At 49.3% G+C, this 22,324-nt stretch overlaps 1 protein-coding gene across 1 annotated transcript in view; it reads right to left on the bottom strand.

Moving 5' to 3' along the window:
- ADAM8 (ADAM metallopeptidase domain 8) overlaps positions 1-22,324 on the bottom strand; it is a 91,302-nt gene that overhangs the window by 7,383 nt on the left and 61,595 nt on the right. The window contains exons 13-21 of the mRNA XM_045023162.1: positions 21,045-21,134; positions 18,935-19,130; positions 18,238-18,337; positions 10,415-10,598; positions 10,083-10,160; positions 8,711-8,795; positions 8,295-8,409; positions 5,086-5,275; positions 2,984-3,046 (exon numbers count right to left, since the gene is read on the bottom strand). Of these exons, the coding sequence (XP_044879097.1) occupies positions 2,984-3,046; positions 5,086-5,275; positions 8,295-8,409; positions 8,711-8,795; positions 10,083-10,160; positions 10,415-10,598; positions 18,238-18,337; positions 18,935-19,130; positions 21,045-21,134 (1,101 nt within the window). The remainder of the gene's footprint in view (positions 1-2,983; positions 3,047-5,085; positions 5,276-8,294; positions 8,410-8,710; positions 8,796-10,082; positions 10,161-10,414; positions 10,599-18,237; positions 18,338-18,934; positions 19,131-21,044; positions 21,135-22,324) is intronic.

Genomic DNA, 22,324 nt, shown 5'->3' with positions numbered 1-22,324 from the left:
GTTAAAAGATAGGAAACGAAGGGTAGGAATAAATGATCAGTTTACAGAATGGAGAGAGGTAAATAGCAGAGTCCCCCAGGGGTCTGTACTTGGACCAGTACTGTTCAACATATTCATAAATGATCTGGAAAAAGAGGTAAACAGCAAGGCAGCACAGTTTGCAGTTGACACAAAATTACTCAAGATACTGAAGTCCAAAGCAGACTGAAGAGTTACAAAGGGATCTCACAAAACTGGGTGACTGGGCAACAAAATGGCCGATGAAATTCCATGTTGATAAATGCAAAGCAATGCACATTGGAAAACATAATCCCAACTATACATACAAAATGATGGGGTCTAAATTAGCTGTTACCACTCAAGAAAGAGATCTTGGAGTCATTGTGGATAATTCTCCGAAAACATCCATTCAATGTGCAGCGACAATCAGAAAAGCTAACAGAATGTTATGCACCATTAGGAAAGGGATAGATAATAAGACAGAAAATATCATAATGCCACTATATAAATCCATGGTACACTCACACCTTGAATACTGCATACCGTTCTGGCCACCCCAAGTCAAAACATTTATATTAGGATTGAAAAGAATACAGAGAAGGGCTACAAAAATGATTGGTGGTAGGCTTCCATATGAGGAGAGATTAAAAAGATTGAGAATGTTCATCTTAGAAAAGAGATGACTGAGGGGGAATATGATAGAGGTCTATAAAATCATAAATGATGTGGAGAAAGTGAATAAGGAAGTGTTATTTAACCCTTCACGTAACACAGGAAATGAATAGGCAGCAAGTTTAAAACACACAAAAGGAAGTACTTCTTCCCACAACACACAGTCAACCTGTGAAACTCGTTGCCAGGGGATGCCTGCGAAGGCCAAAATATAACTGGGTTAAAAAAATTAGATAAATTCATGAAGGATTGGTCCCACAATAGCTATTAGCCAACATGGTTAGGAATGCAACCCAGGCTCTGTATGTCCCTAAGCCTCTTACTGCCAGATGGTGGGACTGGATGACAAGGAATGGATCATTAACTAATTGCTCTGTTCTGTTAATTCCCTCTGCCAGAAGACAGGATACTGGGCTAGACCCAGTATGGCCATTCCTATGTTCTTCTCTGCCCTGGCTTCCTGCTTCTTGAATGTCTCATCCTGAGGAATGGGCTGGGGTGGTGGGGATTGTGTCTGTCTCTCGTTCTAGTGGGCAAGACTTGGAGCCTTGGAAAGGTGTTTTCAGTATACTGTCCTGGGGTTCCAGTATGGCTACTATGACCTCCTCAGTGAGATCCCAGGCAGTTCCACCCGTGATGTCTTCCCCCAAATTCCTCCCTCTCTCCAGGTGTCAGAGTGGGTTCCTGTATGGACAGATAAGCAGAGCCCTGCACTGAGATGGAAGAGTCTGAAGGGATGTCTCCATGATTATCCTGGACGTCATCCAGTGGAGGAGCTCCAGTTAAAAAGGGTGGTGATCAGGCAGTACCAGTGATAGATGGAAGTCTTGTGATCAAGTGGGTCTTGGTACTGAAAAGTGCTCACTAACCATAAATAGTGGAGACTCTAAGTTCATCTGCCACTGATAAATTTGACTGGTACCAAATGAAGAGACAGTACAGACATGATAGTGTGTTTGTCTCTAGACATTTAGATTCCTCTGAGGCAGATGCCAACAGAGTCAGATGTTTATGCTGCATGGTACTGAGGAACCCCTCAGGGGTGGTACTGGCAGTAAAGCAGAGTCTGATGGTACAGGTCTGGAAGAATGTTTCCCCTTGTCTTTGTCACGTCCAGATAGTACAGAGGCTGTGTTTGCTCCTGGCAGAGCTTCATGGCTTACCAGCCCTGCTGGTACTGAAGGAGTCCTTTGCCTCTACAGTACACAGCCGAGAGGTTGACACATGTGAGGCAGCTGACCTACTGGGAGACCAGTGTTTTTTAAGAGCAGGCTCCTTATGAAGGGAGTTGGAACCGCTTTTCCTGTGACCCTTTTAGGAGGTCTTTGGAGATTTTCCCTTTCTGGGGGAGAGCTGACCCAAGGTCAAAGAGGCACTGAATCTGCCCAGAGACTGGTGTACGGGGTATCCTGATCTGGCTCTGAAGTGGGGCGAAGGATAGTGCTCCATCATTAGTAGCCTCAACTTAATCTCCCAGTTCTTCCACACCCTGAATTTAAGGGCCAGACAGAAGTTACACTTCTGAGGGACATGTAACTCTCCAAGACAGAGAACGCAGTTGGAGTGACCTTTGCTAACGGGGCTGCCCTCCTGGCAAGAGAGGCAGTGTTTGAGGCCGTGTCCAAGGAAGACAAGGCTTCAGAGGGAAGGGTGAGGAACAAAACTAAGCCTCTCAACTACTAAACTAAGATAAGCTAAACTGAAACTATCTAAAACTAAACTAGCAGCTAGTTTAGGGGAAAAAACGTATAGCCGAGGCACACTCCAAAGGTGGACACACGAAAGCTCCATCTCAGGCTGAGGTGGTTGAGGAAGAACTGAAGGTGGTTCACTCACGCAGCCCTATAGAGTCTCGGTGTGAGGCATGAGGCAATAGGGCGTGTGGACACTCTGAAAATCTCTGCTCGAAGGCACACAGGGTGCATGCCCATCTGAAGTGGAGCACCCACAGGGACACTACTCGAAAAAGAACGCTGTGTTCTCCAGTTAGGGAAGCCACTGAAAGTCTATGCTACAACACAGGCATTTCCACACACAGCTCCCTTCAGCATTATGTCCCTTCACCACGGAGCACAGCCAACTCTCCACCACCAAATCTGAGAGCAGGAGCACAGAGCAGCCCAAGTGAGCTGTGCAGGGTCACATAGTCAGTGCCACAGCGGTGACTCTGGGCCCCTGGATTCATTACACTCAGCTCAGCTGCCCTGAGGGGTATTTGGCAGACTGCTGCTAAGGTGCAGCTGTGACTGTCTCAGGCATTTGACAGCAAAGCAGTAACATCAGACACAGCAGTCCCAGGCCAGTCAGTTACCTGCACAGGTTTGGCTGGATACGCTAGAGAGCTCAGACAGACGCTGCTGGCCACCGCAGGAGGCTGAGAAGGAACAAGTAAAAATTATTTGCTTCTCATCAACCAGAGTGTTTTCCCCTCTCCTTGCGAAAAGTGTGAATGGGACCCAAAGCAAAACCAACAGACAGTGTCCTTCCCCAAGTGGGGACATATCCCCCACCCCCCTGTGCCCCAGCCCAGCTCAATGTGCCCCAAATGGAGAAACATCTGCCCATCTCGCCGTGGCCCAGCCCAACCCACCCCAAGTGAACAGCCCACTCCATCCCATCCCACCCCAAGTGGGGAGATGTCCATCCCATCCCACCATGCCCCAACCCAGGCCAAGTAGAGAGACACCCGCTCCATCCTGCCATGACCCAGCCCAACCTGTCCTGAGTGGAGAGATGGCCACCCCATTCCAGCCCATCCCAAGTGAAAAGATGCCCACCCCACCTAGTCTGCCTGGAATAGACAGAGACACCCACCCCATCCCACTATCACCCAGCCCAACCCACCCTAGGTGGAGAGATGCCCAGTCCAGCTCAGCTCAGCCAAGCCCAGCCTGAGTGGAGAGACACCTGCCCAATCCCACATGGTGCAGCCCAGCCCGCCCTGAGTGATGTGGGGGGCTGACCCAGCACACCCAGCTACTCAGGCAAAGGAGCTGCCAGCCCAGAGCAGAGCAGGGTCCATCTAACCCTAATGGACAATCCAGGAATGCCCAGTCAGGGAAGGCTCAGGTTTGCCCTGTCATTAGGGGTCACAGTAGGCAGATGTCTTGCAGGCTCCAGCCCCAGCTGAGAACAACACACAGCCACACTGGGGACACCAGGGTTTGTTGTGACACAAGCAAGAGCCAATAAACACTGACCAGGTTCAAACCTGTCTGGAAGGTGGTTTTCTTGCTGGGAGAATTGGAGGAGGCAGCCCTGACACAAGCGGCCAAAATGCCCTGCCCGATCCAGCCAAGAGAATAGCCCTACAGACTGGTAGCCATGGTAACCAGTCTTTGGGACACAGCATGTTCGGCATAAGGGGCTCTCCTTGGAGCTCAGGTGCAGGGTGCTTTGGGGGTCCCTGCCCAGAGTGATGGGGGGCAGTTAGTGAGGGGATCTGCCCTTCCATCCCCCCAGGCACCTTTCTCATCAGTGCGGGGTCCATATGCCCCATCACAGCTCTGCCCCCCGCAAGGATAGACCAGTTCTACCCCGGTTGGGGCTCACCCAGCCCCAGGCTCACATACTCAGCATGTGCTATGGGGCCTCTCCCTGCTCTGCCTGGCAACCTGCCCTTCTGATTTGGTGGAAAGTCCTCTTTCTTCCCCAGTAAGGCCCTGTTTTCCACGTTTTAACCTGGAGCAAACTAACAGGGGAAATGGGAGCATCTTGGGGAAGCACAGGCACAGCCTGGACTGTAGAGGGATAATATGGCCAAGCTACGGAACCATCCCCCCCTCAAAGAACTGTATCAATCCTTGGCATCTGGCTCCACTGAGGGGCTCTTACAGCACCCAGTTGCCTAGCAATAGCAGAACGCATCAACTGGAGTAGCCAAGGCCCAGAGGGTCAGGCCTGCATCCCTTAGCCTATCCCTATGATCAGATTCACACCATCCTGGGCAGGGGCGGCTCCAGACCCCAGCACGCCAAGCGCGTGCTTGGGGCGGCATGCCGCGGGGGGGCGCTCTGCCGGTCGCCGGGAGGGTGGCAGGCAGCTCCGGTGGACCTCCCGCAGGCACTGCGCTGCTTGGCGAAATGTCTACAGCCGCCCCTGATCCTGGGTTTGTTCTCCTCTCCAGCTCTGCAGCACAGGCTCTTAACTGCGTGACTTATATGACTGTGCTGCCTTGGTGTGTAAGGGGGCCTTGTGCTGCCTGTGTGGGCATGGAAATGCAATCCCCCCTGCTCCAGCAGAGGGCTCTTGGGAAGGACAGCGATGGTCCACTGAAGCGGTTACAAAGGGGTGATGGAAGCAGCCTGACTCCCCTTCTGGGACACAGTGGCCGGGAGCCCAGAATTCCCCAGTAAAACTCCCCAGCCACGAGAGCTGCCCTCCTGCTCCCCAGGCTGCCTGGGCCACACATACCTCGGGCGGTGGCCTGCTGGGAGTCATGGGCACGTACACAGTCCTGGGGCTCTTCAGGTCTGAGGTTGTGGAGATCAGATTTGGGCTGCTGATGTCGCAACTCTGCAGCTCATGCCTCATGTTCCTGGTATTACTGCCCTCTTGAAACATGGGGTTGGAGAGCCCGTTGGTGGTGTTGGTCACAATCCTCCTGAAACACACACACAAAAGAGCCATAGCCATATTTTCCCTCTGGTTTGATTTCACCCAAAGACCCCCAATTTTGAGGTCTGCTGAACAGCCCAGTGGCTCTTTGGCAGTGAGGCACAGAACAGCCCAGGATTCTCCAGGGACCTGCTGCCACCTGGCCCTAAAATGTACTACATCATAGACAAGGGAGAATAATACGCTTTTCAACACTACTCATGAAAAACCATATATTGTAGAAAAGGTCAGACCCTGAAAGATGGATGTGTATCAGGGACCTCAAAATGTGTCCCAAGGGACTGGAAAGCACAACCAGTCTTGTTTCATCACAGAGTATGATGACGTCACCATTAAATGCTGATTACTGGGCACACGGGTTCATTTTCTTCTTTTTTCAGTTTTTAAAAACAAACCCAGCATTTTAATCACTTTATTGCAAAAATAACTGAAGCCGACAACAGGCAGTGGCCACCTTTGGAAATTTGAGCTCAGCATCACAGCGGGTGTGGGATAGGGCCAAAATGCAGATCTCTGATGCCTCAACTACAAAGCCAGCCTGCATAGCTGACCGTATGTGACCATGAATGCGGAGACAGGATCATCCATGCTGCGAGGCTCTCAGTGGTTTGGGGTACGGGAGGTGCAGGCATGGCCCTGTTTCACAGAGAGCTTTCACCTACTGCTAGTTGGCCCTGCTAGGCAGAGACCTGGGTGCTATTCCTGTTTCTGCCTGAAGTGACTTAGTACCAGTTCAAATCCTCAATTACCTGAGCTGTAGAGCTAACAGGTCTGCCTGTCCGTCTAGCCCATACTCATCACCCTGGAATCCAGAGATTGTGTTTTCTCCCATTTAGAAACGTGGGCAACACATTCTGTAACTCCTTTGAAGATTGATTCTTACTTCTAAAGGGTGTGGTGACCATTTTAACTACACCAATTAAATGATTGAAAAATAATGCTAAATTAAACTAAGAGCTCCTTCAGGTAGCGAATTACCTTTCCCAGCTGCACCACTGGAATGATGTAGTTTTGGGAGGGCGGGGGTGTGTGTGTGTGCACGTTAATTTCTGATTATTTCTCCCTGGAAGAGGGTACAACCGGGCTTGTGTGTTGCTGTGCAGGGTATGACAGGGTATGTCTCAATTGCTTCCTCATGCCTGACTGGGGAAAAGCCCAAGTGGGTGTGTGCTTGGGACTGCTGTAAGCCCGTCTGCACGGCTGAATCACAGGAGCAAACCCAGCCCTGTGTTGCTCACTCGCACTGTCAGTCCTCTCCCTTTCCAGCACATCCTGGCTCTGCCACCTCACATTCTGTAAGTGCTGTGAGCAATCGCAGTGGCCAAGGTGTGGTTGTGCCTTGGGGCGCTGAGAGGCCAGCTGGGAATCCCAGGTGCTTGGCAGACACTCCTGGCCTGGAGCTACTGCTTTTACAACAATGGCTACTAACTGCCAATCCCCTGAAGCCCACAGAGCCTCAGCCTGAGGATTGTAACCCAATGCCCAGAGGCCCCAGACAGGATCGGGGCCCCGTTGTGCCGGGCACTCTACAGTGCACTGGTCCCAGCCCCAGGAGCCTGTGATGAGGGGATGGGGAGAGGGCGGAGGTGCCATGGGAGTGGGACACCCTCACAGTCTGTTACACACACTGGGATATTGCTGCGCCTTCAGGTTCGCCTCTCATTCCTGTTGTGTCTGTAACTCCCCATTGGCCTGCCCCTTCCAAGAAGCCCTAAAATCACCAGGTGATGTCCAGGCTGGGACCAGCACCCAAGGGCGGTGAGGCCTGCGATTCTAAGCCCTCCTCGTAGGTGTGTAGCAGCTTCGCCCAAATGGCCTTTGGGCTGGGGCTTCTCAGCCCTGGGGCAGGAAGGAGAGTGAGCATTGAACAGAAAGAGGTGGACCAACACGAAGAGGGGCTTTCACCCTCAGAGAAGCTGCTGCACCCTCCCACTGCTTCAGTTCAGGGGTGTCACACCTGGCCCAGGCATCGCTCAGGGCACACTGGTTAGAAAACGCAGTTGTGAGTGAATGAGAGCAGCAGAGAACAGAGAGCAGCTCTTTGGCCCTGTGCCTGGCCCCTCCCCAGTACCCCCACTATTCCCCTCCTGCCTAGAGAGGACATTGGCAGGGCCCTGTCAGCACCAGGACCTGCAGCTCCTTGTTTGGTGAGCGCACAGGGACTGACAGCACTGCAGGAAGAGTACAAACAGCTGGGCCCTGCCCAGGGCAGCCCATGCAGGGGGTTGGGAAGCATACCACACTCTCCGGGGGGTGCTCGCTGTGCAGGGAGGCTCATCAGAAGCTCCTGCTGTCAAACAAGGAGTGGACAGGACCTGCACCTATCCCGCTTCTCCAGGGTCCTCCTGAGCAGGCTGCTCAGTGACCAAACACCCACCAGCAGGCAGCAGATGAAGGCGGTGGGGGTGTAGGAAGGAAGAACCCAGAGAGGCAGGCCAGGAGAGGTCTCCAAAGGGTGGGTAAAGGGGTGGTATTTCAGAGATTCGGGGCATACAGCTTCCCACACCTGTCACTGATCAGAACCCAGAGCAGGGGCTTCGTGAACAGCAGCAGCTCCCATATGATGGCCAGACAGTGGCTCCTCTGGGCATGGGGCTGGGCTTGTCAGTGCAGGTGACAATGACAAAAACCACCGGGACAAACTGACCCGCTGGTCAGCAGCCTCAGCTGAAGGGCTAGGGTTGGATAGGCCATGGGGGAATGAACTCTTCTCTCCTGAAGGCCATAGGGGACAGGGGAAAGCATGGGGACACTTGTCTGTCAGCACAGGACTCAGACAAGCACCTGGATATCTGGAGCCAAGCACAAGTATTAATGGCCAGTGGACTGGTATGGAGAGAGTCAAGCAACTATATTGATTCAGTCTGTCCATCCAGCTGTCCAGTCAGCCTGTCGCTTGCTCCTCACCGTGGAATCTGGCTATTGTGTACCCCAGCGAATCAGAAGAGCTGCCTGCCATGGGGACTGAGCTCTCTGGGGGCACAGTACAGAAGCGGGAGTCTTACCCTTTCTGGAAGTATTTCTTCCCATTGCCTTTGTAGAACACAAAGCCTCCGACGGTCAGCATGGCTACCAGCACCACCACTGTCAGCACGGCTGCCACAACCACACTGCTTCCACCTGTTGAGAGCCAGAGAGAGGGATCAGGGCAGGGGCTGCTCCCTTCACCAGGGCTAGCGACTCAGGGGTTTGGTTTGGGGAATTCAGTCACCTATCCCAGCCCATCCCCTGGTGAGCAGGGCAGGGCCAGACTGTCCATTGTTTTCCAGTGCTTTGGCCAATCTAAGCAGCCCCTAAAAGGAGCACGTTGCCCAGCCTATCAGACATCCCAGTCAGGACATTGCTACTGCCTGCAGCCCACCTGTTTCCTCCAGCAGGTCCATCCCGAGCCCTGCCCTACTGGCCCTGGTGAGTGGTGTACCTGCTGCAATCTCCGAGAGCTTCCGCTCGCAGTATGGCGCAGCCCAGCCGGGCTCACAGTGGCATTCCCGCTTGTGATTGCAGACCTGAAATCCAATCCGGCAGAGTTAGGGTCCAGCAGCAACTCTGACCTGCTGACCATGCTTTACAAGGGGAGGGTTTGGGCTCAATCCTGCAGCCTCTACTCAGGTCACACTCCCATCGGCTTCAGCAGCAGTTTGGCTTTACTGAGCAAGCAGCAGGATTGGGCCCCTTGTAACTGCTGCACATTTGCTCTGGCCTCAGGATCATGGCTGGTGAATTATCATTACCACACAGATACTGACAGCAAGAGACCTGTTCTCCCGAAGCAGAGTATGAGTGACTTGCGCTGGCATCACCCGGGAATCAGCCCAGACAGTGCCTGTTTGTCTGACATGCAACAGCGTATGATGCTGCTGTGCCCCATTGGTTGCACTCAGCACCAGCATCTGGAACAGTCAAATCGCCCCATCTCAGCACCTGTGAGCAGCTCACAGATGTCTCACTTGGGCAGCGCCTCCCACAATCACAGCTGCTGGAGGAGAGGAAGTTCTGCTGAACTCATTGGCAGAAAATGTTCCCTCTCAACTTGAGCCAAATTGCTCCCTGAACCAAAGTGCCCAGCAAAAGGCAGGGCGCAAGGCCATGGGAATGTGGCCTGATCCGTTCCTTCAGGGTGGACATGATGAGAAAAGTGAAGTGTTGTGGGAGCTCTCTCGGGGACGAGGGCCCTGTTATCACACAGTGACCACACAGCCCAGTCGTGGGTGGCCTGTGACCATGTGCTCTGAGGGAGGCAATGCTGTGATAGTGCGACATGAAAAGAGACGACATGACTGGCATAGACAGACATAGCAAATGGGTCTTGGGAACGTGACAGGTTGCTGGCTGAAAGGCTGCATTTGCCAGCAGATCACACGAGCAGACATTAGCACCGAGGTACTGCAGACTAAGGGCGGGACGTGCAGTGCTGCAGGATGGGGAGAGCTGCTCTAACATCAGACGCAGAATGGGGTGTGGACAGATAGAGAGGAAGGTCTGTGAAGCACCAAGAACCCATGTGAGATGGTCCCAGGGGTCCAGCAGTGCATGACAGTGGCACAGAGTATGTTCATGTCTGCTGTGTGTGCTCACAAACACATAGGGTGTCTGGGCAAAGCCTTGTCAGGAACAATACTTAGCCTCTTTCACTCACACACCTCCCAGCACTCTACAACACAATCAGCGCTCCGATGTTACAGCTGGGGGATCTGAGGCACAGTCGCTCCTGTACAGTCACAGGACACCCAGGGGATCATGGCCACACCAGCACCTCTGTGTGATGCCGTGCCCTTTCCATGGCCTGAACCTACCCCATGACTGTTGCACTTTGCAGAGCAGTTTTTGGCACCGTAAATCAGGAGGTCCTGGCAGCGCCCAGCATAGCAGACCTGGAATGAGAAGGTATAATGCTTTTAGCACCGTGTATACAGGCACCCTGCCATCACCCATCCTGCACTCACAGCCACATGTCAGCCTCAGCACACACAGCAACTCAGCAGCTATGTTACCTCCTTGCTGCTGACCTTTCCCCCTTCTCCTGCAGGTCCCATGGCAAACCCATCCTTCCCCAGCACCCGCAAAGCCAAGCACACATCACCAGCCCAGCAGACAAGAACAGCGGCAGCCTGTGCAGGGTGCTCACCATTTCCTCCCCACACTTGGTGCCCGTTGGCACCATCACAAGATTCGCCACCATGTCACTTTCTTCCTTGTCAGTGACAGCTACTTTGCAGGTCACCCTTCCAAGAGACAGGGAGTAGACACCACCCCCTCCAATGGGGTTCCTGTTCCCACTCAGGCAATGCAGCGTGCCACACTTAATGTCTCTGCAGGAAAAGTAAATGTCAGGAGTGAGCGTGCTTGGGTCTCATCTCACCTTAGCTTTAGCATGGTCCCAAAGCCTCGCACCCCACAGCCTGTGCCAATGTGGGACAGCTCCTCTGCCTTTGCCTGGAGGGTGGGCTCAGTGCTAGCAACAGGTCTGGGCCCAGCATAGCGCCCCCACCCACCTAGGGGCCCCAGATCTGATCTGCCGGAAACCATATCTAGGGGGAGAGGGGAGCTCAGTGTCTGACCAGTTGTGAGGGCAGGGGTGTGAGCAGGCCCAGCTCAGCAGTTTTTGGACAGAGATCACCGATTCCTGTTGAACACACCACCAAAGAGCCGCCTGACAGTTCAGGTCAGCATTGATGCATCACACTGGGGCTGGCCCCTTAGTAGTGAAGGGCTCCCTCCCTCTCTCCTTCTGGACCCCACACACTTGGCCAGGCTCCATGGCTGTATGCTGGGAGCCAGCAGGGCAGCTCCAAGCTGTGCAGCCTGCACTACACTGCCAGGATCCTAGCAGGAATTACTGTAAAATGTCTGTCAGAAACCAGCAGGGGCCCAGAGTAACATCGCTGCTTGAAGCCTGAACTCTGTGAGGATATCAAAGTAATCTGCCTCTACTGACCCCTGAAACTGACTAACCTTCTCCTCCCCCAAAAAAGAGCACAGAGTTGCAGAGAATGGATTCTTCAAAGAAATCTGAAGATTTACACAGATACCTCGCTAAGAAGGGTGTTTCCAGCTTCCAGAGTGGAGAGACATCTCAGACTCCAAGTGAATACTTGGCAGCCAAGCCAGGGCTGGGAAAAAACAAATGGCCACCAAACTGGACATTCTGGAGATGATCTCTTGAGTCTGAGGCCATGAGAGAGGAACAAGAGTCTAGCAGTAAAGAAGGAAGTTACTGATTTGGAAGAGAAAGTCACTGTGCTAGACACTGGCCTCAGAGAGACAGAGCTGCAGAGCCACATGGCATGGACGGAGCAGAGAGAAAGATGCAGCTTAAACTTCATGATTCAGAAAACAGAGGGAGAAGGAACACAAGAATTAAGGAAATACTGAAAATGCCTGAAAATACTGAAGGAGGAAATCCAATCTGGCATGTAAAAAATGGTGACTGAGGAATTGTTAAATCTGAGCTCTCTGAGAGAGGTGCCAGTGGAGAGAGCACATAGAGTGCTGCTCCCCCCGCAGCTAGGCCTTCTAATAGACCCAGAGACCTACTTGTGAAATTTCATGGTTATCAGCAGAAAAAAATAATTAAGAAAAAAGCCAGAGAGCATTCAGAACTCATACTCAAAGGCTACAAGCTGCAATTTTCCACAATCTCTCTGCCCAAACTTAAAAAAAGAGGAGCTGGGGGAAATTACATCAGCACTCAGAAGGGCAGAAATCCATGACAACTGGGGATTCCCAGTCATACTCTCTTTCAGCTTCAAAAATCAGCATTATTTAGGCTATGTCTAGACTACAGACCTTACAGCGGCAGGGCGCTGCACACAGGCAGCAACATGAGTGGGGGGGAGGGGGGCAAGGAAGAAGAGAAGAGTGGCTAGTCCTACAAAAAGAGGAGAAGAGTCAATGGAGATAGCTAGAGTTTGGAGCCCCAGGAGGATACAGGATGACTCGCAGAAGATTGCAAGAGAGGACAAGAGGACTTGAAGTCAGAAAGAACAAGAGGAAGGCCAGAAAATCACACCAACACCAGCAAGAGACAGGTCTATGTGATTGGTGACTCCCTACTGAGAAGAATAGACAGGCCTGTCACCAGAGCTGATCCGGAGAACAGAAGGGTGTGCTGTCTGCCGGGAGCTAAGATACGGGTTGTGGACCTGAGGCTGAAGAGGATCCTAATGGGAACAGGAAAGAATCCACTGATTATCCTTCACGTGGGAACAAATGCTACGGCTAGATTCTTGCTGGAAAGCATCAAGGGAGACTATGCCAGGCTGGGGAAGATGCTTAAAGAAATGGCGGCTCAGATGACCTTCAGTAGGATTGTATCTGTCCCTAGAGGAGGAGAGTGAAGGTGAGGCAAGATTATGATGATCAACAGATGGTTCAGGCAGTGGTGGTATAAGGAGGGCTTTGGGATGTTTGACCACTGGGAGACATTCACGGTCAGAGGACTGTTCTCATGGGATGGGCTCCACCTAAGTAGGGAGGGAAATAAACTTCTGGGATGGAGGTTGGCACAACCAATTAAAATATCTTTAAACTAGGAATTTGGGGAGATTGTTGGGAGATGCTTATGTAATCTCCATAAGTCAAACTCAAATAGCTTAATGGGACCAAATTGGTGGGACTAACCAAAAGAAAGCTGAAGGGAGATATGATTCGCTCTATAAATACATCAGAGGGATAAATACCAGGGAGGGAGAGGAATTATTGGAGTTAAGCGCCAGTGACAACACAAGAACAAATGGATATAAACTGGCTATCAATGAGTTTAGGCTTGAAATTAGGTGAAGGTTTCCAACCATCAAAGGAGTGAAGATCTGGAACAGCCTTCCAAGGGGAGCAGTGGGGACAAAAAACCTAAATGGCTTCAAGGCTGAGCTTGATAAGTTTATGGAGGGGATGGTATGATGGGGCTGCCTACAATGGTAAGTAGCTGATCTGCAACTGCCAGCAGCAAATATCTCCAACAGCCAGTGATGGGACGCTAGAGGGGGAGGGCTCTGAATTACTACAGAGAATTTTTCCCCGGTGTCTGGCTGGTGGATCTTGCCAAAATGCTCAGGGTCCCACTAATCGCCATATCTGGGGTCAGGAAGGAATTTTTCCCTCAGTCAGATTGGCAGAGACCCTGGGGGGGTTTCACCTTCCTCTGCAGCATGGGGCACTGGTCACTTGAAGGTTTAAACTAGTGTAAATGGTGAATACTCTGTAACTGGAAGTCTTTAAATCATGATTTGAGGACTTCAATAACTCAGCCAGATGTTATGGGTCTATTACAAGAGTGGGTGGGTGAGGGTCTGTAGCCTGCAATGTGCAGGAGATCGATTAGATGATCATGATGGTCCCTTCTGGCCTTTTAGTCTATGAGGGGGGGCAAATTATAGGCATGAAAGGTTATTGGTTTCCGCAGACATTTTTTGCTTCAGCTAAAGAAAAGAGGAGTGGGCATGATATTTACTAAACACGTAACTTTTCAGATGAAAGATCAATTTAAGGATAAAGAGGGATGGATTATCTTATTAATAACAGTGGCTCAGTGTATGCTCCCAACCAAAGCAAAAAAAAACATTTTTAAGGACTTCTTTAAAATACAGCAATGCTTTGGGGAAGCAGAAATTATACTTGGAGGAGACTTTAGTTGCACATTGATTCTTATTGGTACAGATGGGATAAAAAAACAAGGTGGCTAGGGATGTAGGTGTAGCATTGACTTCCATGTGCCAACAACTGAATCTCTCAGTTTGCTGGAGAGAAGACACTCAGGGTACGGAATTACATATTTCATTCACACCCTCATCAGTTATATACTAGAATAAATTTAATGTTAATTTCAAATCCTTAATGAAGCTGACAAGATCTGCAGAAACTGGCACCATTACATGGTCAGATCATGCACCACCTTATTCCTTCCCTGAAGTCGCAAGGTATCCAGAAGCCAGTGTTGAGGGTCCTGGACCTCCTCTACTGGGATTTGGAGGTTGTTGGCAACTCTTTGCTGTAGCTCCTGGTACTGACGGGGTCATCCGGTGGAGATGTAGGAGTGACTGCTTCATCTGGGGATCATGAGGAGACACCCATCGGAACCATTAGTACCTGCAGATCTGGGTTGCCTTCTTCTTCCTTCTACCCCGACGGACACAGTGAGCAGGGCCCAGCTGCCTGCTATAAGGATCATCATAAGGAAAGAGAGATTGGTTTGTTGCAGGGAACCCCAAGTGAATTGGTACCAGTGGTCCCTAGAGGAGTCATAGCAAAAATAGTGAGCATGACTCCTTGTATATCTGTCAGGGCTTGACAGTCTCCATGGAGATACCAGAGTGGCTAGCATATCTGACTCATCTGAAAACTGCTCCACTGGTAGCAGTCAGGACCAGAGCACTCCTGACAAGAGGGTTGGAGATGAAACAGCTCCTGGGACACTGACATAGACTCCTCCTCTGGAGTAACAACATCCCTCAAGAGGGCCAGGCCAGAGAGAAGTGGAGACTGTCAATAAGGGAGAAACATGTGTTATGTAAGTGTCCATATAGCCTGGTGTCCAAGAGATTCCAGTAGTCCATGGCAGCAGGGCAGTCCTTGGATGAATGAGGTGGTACTGACAATGGTGGATGGAGCCATTGAACATTGGTCCTTACACTTCAGTACCCAGATGACTGATGGAACTGGTGGATCTGTCTTTTTAAATGCTTTGCCCTCCAATCTGGGGGTCTTTAGGAGAGCCAGCCCTCAGGTTCCATGCATGAAGTCTCCATGGTAGTGCCCTCTTCCCTCATGGTTAGCCCTACAAGAAGAGTCTTTGGGATTAAGTGGTGGAGGCTCTGCTCCTAGGCACGTGCTTGGAGGGCACTGCTGGTTAGTTGAGACCTCTGTACGGCGTATGGACAGGCCAACGGACACTGCTTGGAAGAATTTCCTAATTCAGGTGAGAATGTATACCCAAGTATGGAAAACACATAGGGACCATCACTCAAAGAAGCTATCGTTCTACCCTAAAGATGGAAAAGACCCTACCATATGCAGTTCTTATAGGCCCATATCACTGCTGAATCATGACAGATTTTAGCAAAAATACTAGCTAGCCGATTGCTCTTGGTTTATATAAGCTCAGATCAAACTGGGTTAATTAAGGATAGACAATTTCAAACAATATTCGAAGACTCCTTGGAATCATCCATAACGCTAGAGCAAAGAAGGATCCATTTCTTTTGTTATCATTTGATGCAGAGAAAGCCTTTGGTAGAATAGAGTGGAACTTTCTGTTTCAAGTCCTGTCCTGTGGGCATCGGTCCCCATTTCCTTAAAATGCTCTTCACACCAGCCCAAAAGCAGCTGTGTGAGTGAATGGACTTAAATCTCCATTTGAATTATGCAGAGGAACTAGTCAGGGATGTCCATTGTCTCCTTTCTGCCCTAGCCATGGAGCCTTTTGCACAGAGGATAAGGAATAATGCATATATCACAGCAATAAAACTTGCAGGAACACATCCAAAAATAGCTTTATTTGCAGATGATGTAATACTATATTTATCTGAATGAAATATTTCCCTAAAATTAATATATAAAGAAATCCAGGACTTTGGGAAAGCATCTGGATTTACAGTAAATTATGCCAAATCTGAACTGTCAGCCTTAAATTTGCCAGACTTGAGAAGTCATTCCTCCAGAAAACATTTGGGTACAAATGGGCAACAAATTCTATAAGATACCCAAGAACAGTCACATTGGATCAGAACAATGGTCCATTTAGCCCAGCATTCTTCAGAGGCAATGAACAGAACTGGGCAATTTTGAGTGATACATCCTCTGTTGTCCAATCCCAGCTTCCGGCAGTTGGAGGTTTAGGGGCACCCGGAGCATCTTGGAATTCATATCTTAAGCAACCTAGACAGGGTTTACTATCTAAATATCAAACCACTACTTCAGCAAATGAAAAAAGATCTGGAGTGCTAGGGCTAATATGCAATTTCTTGGTTGGGAAGAACAACCACAGTCAAAATGAACATTTTCCAAGGATATTTTTCTTGTTTCAAAAGCTTCCTGGTAATCAAACTAGATAAAACCCCTAGCAGGAATACAGAGGATGTTGTTAGAATTTATATGGACTAAGAAAAGACCAAGAGTGAGTCCAGATACTTTGTACTGACCCATTAAACAGGGTGGACTAACTGTTCCAAATATTCTATCCAACCAGACAGTAGTACAAAGCAGTAGTTGACTGGGGGCACTCTAAACCAGCCAGATACTGGGTCTTTATTGAACAAGAAAATTGTGGCAATGTAAGCTCTGCTAGACTACCATGGACTAATAATAAAAAAAAATCACATGCTCCAGAAATCTGTACACATTCTTTATCATAGGCTATGAGTTTGGGATGGAACTAGAGATGAAATAAATCATGTTACCTCACCAGTGACACCCATTACAAACAATACAAATTTTAATGCAAATCACGAACCGGAGATCTTAAAGACTTGAAAAGCCATAGAATATTCAGTTATTCAGCAAAGAAACTTTTCTAACTTATTTAGAGATCAAAACTAACTTTAACTGGACCACTCTCCTCTCCCAAGTACTAGTACTTTCAAGTTATGCATGATGTTTTTCAACTTTCTAGAAAAGCAGTTTTATACAGAAAGCTAACTTTAATAAAAGAAATGGGGTCTGCTCATTTAGGAACCAAACAAGTATAATTAATTTATTGATTGACATCTCTGCAGACAACTTTCCTAACAAAAAAATGTCCATATATGACACAGTAGAAAAAGGATGTGGATAGATAAATTACCACAGAGGAATGGGTTCTGATCTGGAAAAGAGGAACAGTAAACCTCAGTTTGTAGCACAATAAAAGAAAATTTATTTAAGATACTGTTTCAACTCAAACAGGTTACACTATATACAGAGAGAGAGAGAGAGAGAGAGAGAGAGATTGAATGGGGATAAATGGTCATGAAATTGTGGTGAAAGAGGAAATTTTATGCACATATGGTGGACATGTTCAGTCACTGAACAGTACTGGGATGAAATTCGTAACCAGATATCACCAACTGCTGGATATTTATTACCAAATGATCCCTACTGCTGGGCTACTGATAGCCTCCCTTGCAAAAAGAAAAATAGCCCAACCATAGAAGAATGGTTCAAAAAATATGGGCGGTTGTTATGGAAAAATTAACACACTAGTTACATACCCAGCAAAATAAATAGGGGACAAATAGCTACTTAGATACTTAGTTACCATGTATTCACTATTCAGACAAACTACTTTCGTCTGCAAAAGAACCAGCACACCTGTACAGTTGTTTTTGTTTGGGGTATTTTTGTGGGTTTTTTTATTTAACATTTGATAGACAGGCCTGGTCTGTTAAATGTGTGTAATCAGAGAATTCACTGAATTTAATAAAATCACCACAAATGATGTCATGGGTAGTGTAAAGGTGCTCAGTGTAATATGGTAAAACCCTGCTAAATAGAGAGATTCAATAATTATATTACTGAATAGTGTTTCTCTAAACACTGCTGTAATGATTACTGTATTGTCTCTGATATTTACATAGCTGGGATTTGTAAACCTGTTAAAACTTCCTAGATAAAGACATGGCTTAAAATTAAAAAGTGCCCTGTCACTGAAAGCAAAGGGCTGGAGCATGGCCCCTCACACAATGGCCTGGAACTGCAGCTTGGGGACACCACCTTCTCCCCATAGAGATCCCCTCCTTCACAGGACCAGCTCACAGTGACTCTGCCCCCTCTCCATAGAGATCCCCTCCCCAATGGGACCAGTTCACGACTCCACCTTCGCCCCAAAGAGATCCCCCCCTCTGCCCCCAAAGACTGGCTCACAATGACAATGCCTCCTCCCAGTGGAGATTCCCTCCCACTCCAGCCCAGCTCACAATGACTCCACTCCACGCACAGATTCTCACACCTTTGGCACTGGGTGCTTCAGTTCCTTACTTTGGGCTGCAGGGCCTTTTCCCGTTCTCTGTCAGGCAATGCAGGTAGTCCCTCTGGAGGCCATTGTACTCAAAGCAGACATCAGGGGCCACCTGGGCCTCTGCAGGGACACAGAGAAGAGATGACACTGGAGTTTCACAAAGGCAAGCTAACCCGAGCCTGTGTGAGCAGCACCACACCTCATGGGGTGACACCTCTTCCCATCTTTCCCCCCACACCAGGCATATCAAAAACTTCCCCCACCACCCTCTTCCTCTGGCAGGTGACTCTGGGGCTCCCCAGTTCCCTCCACTCCACTGGGCACCTCCTAACCCACATCACCCCTCTGTCAGGAACTAGTGATAAAATAATGCCCGTCCCTAGTGCCTTCCATCCAAGATCTCAAAGCTCTTCATAAACTTAAGGCCAATACTTTCAGAAGCAGCCACAGATTCTGGGAGCCTCCGATCTCAGGTGCCTGACTTAAGGTATTTTGAAGTGCCCAAACTTAGTGACCAGGGTGGTTGATTTAGCATCACCAATCCCTCCTGCCCTGCATACAGTGAAGTGGGGAAACTGAGTCACAGAGAGGCCAAGGAGACCTGGGCCCCCAGTCTATGTGCTGCACACTCAGCAATGGATGCACACTGAACTGCACTGGCATGAGCTCGCCTTGTGAGCATGGAGCTGAAGGAGCGCATGCAAAGAGCCATGTTACCTGCGCCCCAGAGCGTGCGGCAGTGCTCGCTGTGCGAGGGGCACACCCCGTTGTAACAGTAGCCATTCCCATACTGGCACGGCACACCATTCTCTTGGAAGACATCCTCCGGGCACTCCGCTGAGAGGCCAGTGCAATGCTCAGGCAGATCACAGCTGTTCTTACTGGCACGACACAACACACCAGCAGCCTTCACCTTAGCAAACACAAACACAGTCCCCAAGGAACAGGGGTGGAGGAGGGGGCAGAAGGTGTCAGTGAGTGCCCATCAGTCAGGTTGCACCCTAGCCTTCCGCATTCCCTGGCTGGCTTGCTGATCTGGCAGAGTGGGAAGGGCTGATCCTGGTCCCACTGAAGTCAAGGCCAGTGTAGGGTCTGACCCATAGTCAGGGAACTACCTGCGGTTGGAGTATGACTTTGGGGAGTTGTGCTAAGCCCTACCCTGCAGTCTTCAACATCAGATGGTCATAGGTGAATACTGCTGGCACCAGGAAAGTGAAAACACATCCTTAGCATGTGAGCTGGGCCTGGAGACATTCAACCACTTGTAATGTGACCCTTCCTCAGTGACTCATACCCAACCTGTTCACCTTAACGATTTGTACAATGTTGTCTAGAAGCAACTGAGTTCAGCTACCTTTTCTTAACCACAGAGTCACAGTTGTTAAGGCCAGACAGGACCATTATGATCATCTAGTGTGACTTCCTGAACAACAGGAATGGCCACCAGTGATTCCTGTTTCAGAACCATATCTTGTGGTTCAGCTAGAGGATCTCTCGAACTGATTCTGTACTGATTAAAGACTACAAATGATGGAGCATCTACCACCTTCCTACATCAGCTGTTCCAATGGTTAATTATCCTCCCTGTTAAAAAACTGAGCTTTATTTCTAGTCTGAATTTGTCTTTAGCTTCAGCTTCCAGTCATTGGATCTCATTCTGCCTTTGTCTGCTAAACTAAAGATCCCTCTGCAAAAGTCTTCTCCCAATGTAGGTACCAACAGACTGTGATCAAGTCACTTCTTAACCTTTTCTTGGGTAAATAAAATAAATTGAGCTTCCTAAATCTTTCCTTGGCCGGCAGGTTTTCCAGAACTCAAATCATTGTTGCGGCTCTTTTCTGAACCCCTTTCAATTTTTCAATACCCTTTCTGAAGTGTGGACATCAGGACTGGATGCAGGATACATTAATGCCATATGCAGAGATAACACTGTCTCCTTGCTACTGCTCAATATTCCCCTGCTTATACAGCCAATTATCACATTCGCCCCCGTAGGGTATGTCTACACTGTAGGTGTGATTTCCAGCTCAGGTAGAGATATGCATGTTAGCTCTGCTCAAGCCAGTGTGCTAAAAACAGAATTGTGGCTCCGGGGCAGGTGGTGGCTCAGGCTAGAAGCCAGAGTATGTATCCCTGGGGTCAGACGGGATTGTACTCCGATGGCTAGCCAGAGCTGCTGCCTGGTCACCCAACTATTTTTAGCACGCGAGCTCATCTATCCACTTGGGCTGGGAATTATACCTCTCAGCTCCTGTGCAAACATACCCCTAGGTACAGCATCACATTGACAGCTCATGTTCAGCTGGTTCCTATGACGACTCTAAGTCCCTTTTTTAGCCCTTGCTTTCCAAAAAGCAGCCCCCCCGCCCCAGGCTGTAAGCGTAGCCTACATTCAGTCAGTCAGTTTTTAATCCATTTAATTAGGGCTCCAATGCTATTGACTGGCAGCCTTTGGGACCCCCGGGACAAAGACCTTGACTCAGAGAGCTGTATGGTTGCTTTGGTGTAGCCAGGGGTTACCTGAGAAGCCAGACATGTTTGTTCACATCTGTACAGTGGCTTCATACCTTTCTACCCGATAACCTGGCAGTAGCATGTGCGTGTCAGGCTTACTTAAACTCTCACCTTGAGGAGAAATATGCTGACCATAAAGCCAGGAAATATCACATTCATGCACTCATGTGCTGGGCTAAGGGGAATTGGCCTCATTTCATTTCTTTGGGGAATTGGCCTCATTTCATTTCTTTGGGCCCTTTTCCCCAGTTGTCAATCAGCCAGACTCCCCCAAGGCAGTTCCTAGCAGACGTCGTCTGGAGACTGATTTTACCTTACACTGTTGGCAGCATTCTCCCATAGCACATTCTGCTCCGTCACTTAGTCGGCAGGTGGTGGCGTTGCAGCAGGGATCCCTGCATTCCTAACAAACAAACACAACATACGTGGGTTGGGGAATGGATACACTGGGGATGAGAGCAGTGAGTCACCTGGAGAACCTCCTAAAATCAGCAACCCTTTGAACGTCACCAAGGGGGGCTCCTGCAAAAGGGCTGTGTACGTCTCCTGTTGTGTGGCACCACTGGGGGATGTGGGCAGAAATGGCACTATTTTCTCCTGTGAGTACACTGTGAAGTTACATGTATGGCACATTCCTACCCACACAGGAATCTGTTACTAGCTTCTGACTATGGACATAGTTATTATAATCATCCTTAGCTCTTCTATAGCATGCTTTATCTATGGGCCCAAAGCACTATACAATGAAGGGGAAGTATTGTTATCCCCCTGTTACAGAAAAGATGTCAGAATAGCAGACCAGCACCCTCCCAGGAAGACACAGCCAGTAACTGTGGGGAGCAGCTGGGAATAGATAAACAGCAGGTAACATCCTTCTGTGAGCACCAGGAGAACAAAACATCTGCCTATTGATCCTTGGATGACTCTGTGCTGCTATATCCCTCCTACTGATTTTCAGGCCAGGGATGAGAAAGACTGTTCCTTGCAGACTGGCTGCCCTGGAGTGATTTGCTTAATTGACTAGTTCAGAAATCTAAATCCAAACCTGGACGCAAGATTACAAACTAAACACCATGGAAAGGTGTGAAACACCACTTCTTCTATACTGCTTGCTAGAGAGGGCAGGGCTCCGGCAGCATAGAGGGTATATTGCCAAACCCTCTGCCCACTGGACGGAAAGGGTGCATTAAGAAGGATGTGAGTCACAGGAGAGAGATTTCAGAGTGGTAGTCGTGTTAGTCTGTATCAGCAAAAAGAATGAAGAGTACCTGTGGCACCTTAGAGACTCCTTGTTCTTTTTACAGGAGAGAGAGAGAGAAGACAGGCATGGCCTGGAGAGGTTTCTGCAGTCAGTGCTCCTTGACCAAATTCCTGGCATTAATCAGAAAGATACCAAAGATCTGCAAAAGATTTGGGCAGCTGCTGAAAACAGGCAGCTGAGCAGGAAGTGCTAGAGGGAACTTCTATCTTATCTACCAGAGTGTGCAGCACAGAGCCTCTGCACTGGTGGGAATGGACAGAATACAGAGTCATTCTGAATAGTTATTTTTATTAACATGGGAAAAATGTACAGGAGGGCTTGGCCTGAAACTG

The sequence above is a fragment of the Mauremys mutica genome, chromosome 7 (assembly GCF_020497125.1).
Source record: "Mauremys mutica isolate MM-2020 ecotype Southern chromosome 7, ASM2049712v1, whole genome shotgun sequence".
NCBI lineage: Eukaryota > Metazoa > Chordata > Testudines > Geoemydidae > Mauremys > Mauremys mutica.
Note: the sequence above shows the minus strand (reverse complement) of the source record. Positions and strands in the feature narration are given on the sequence as shown.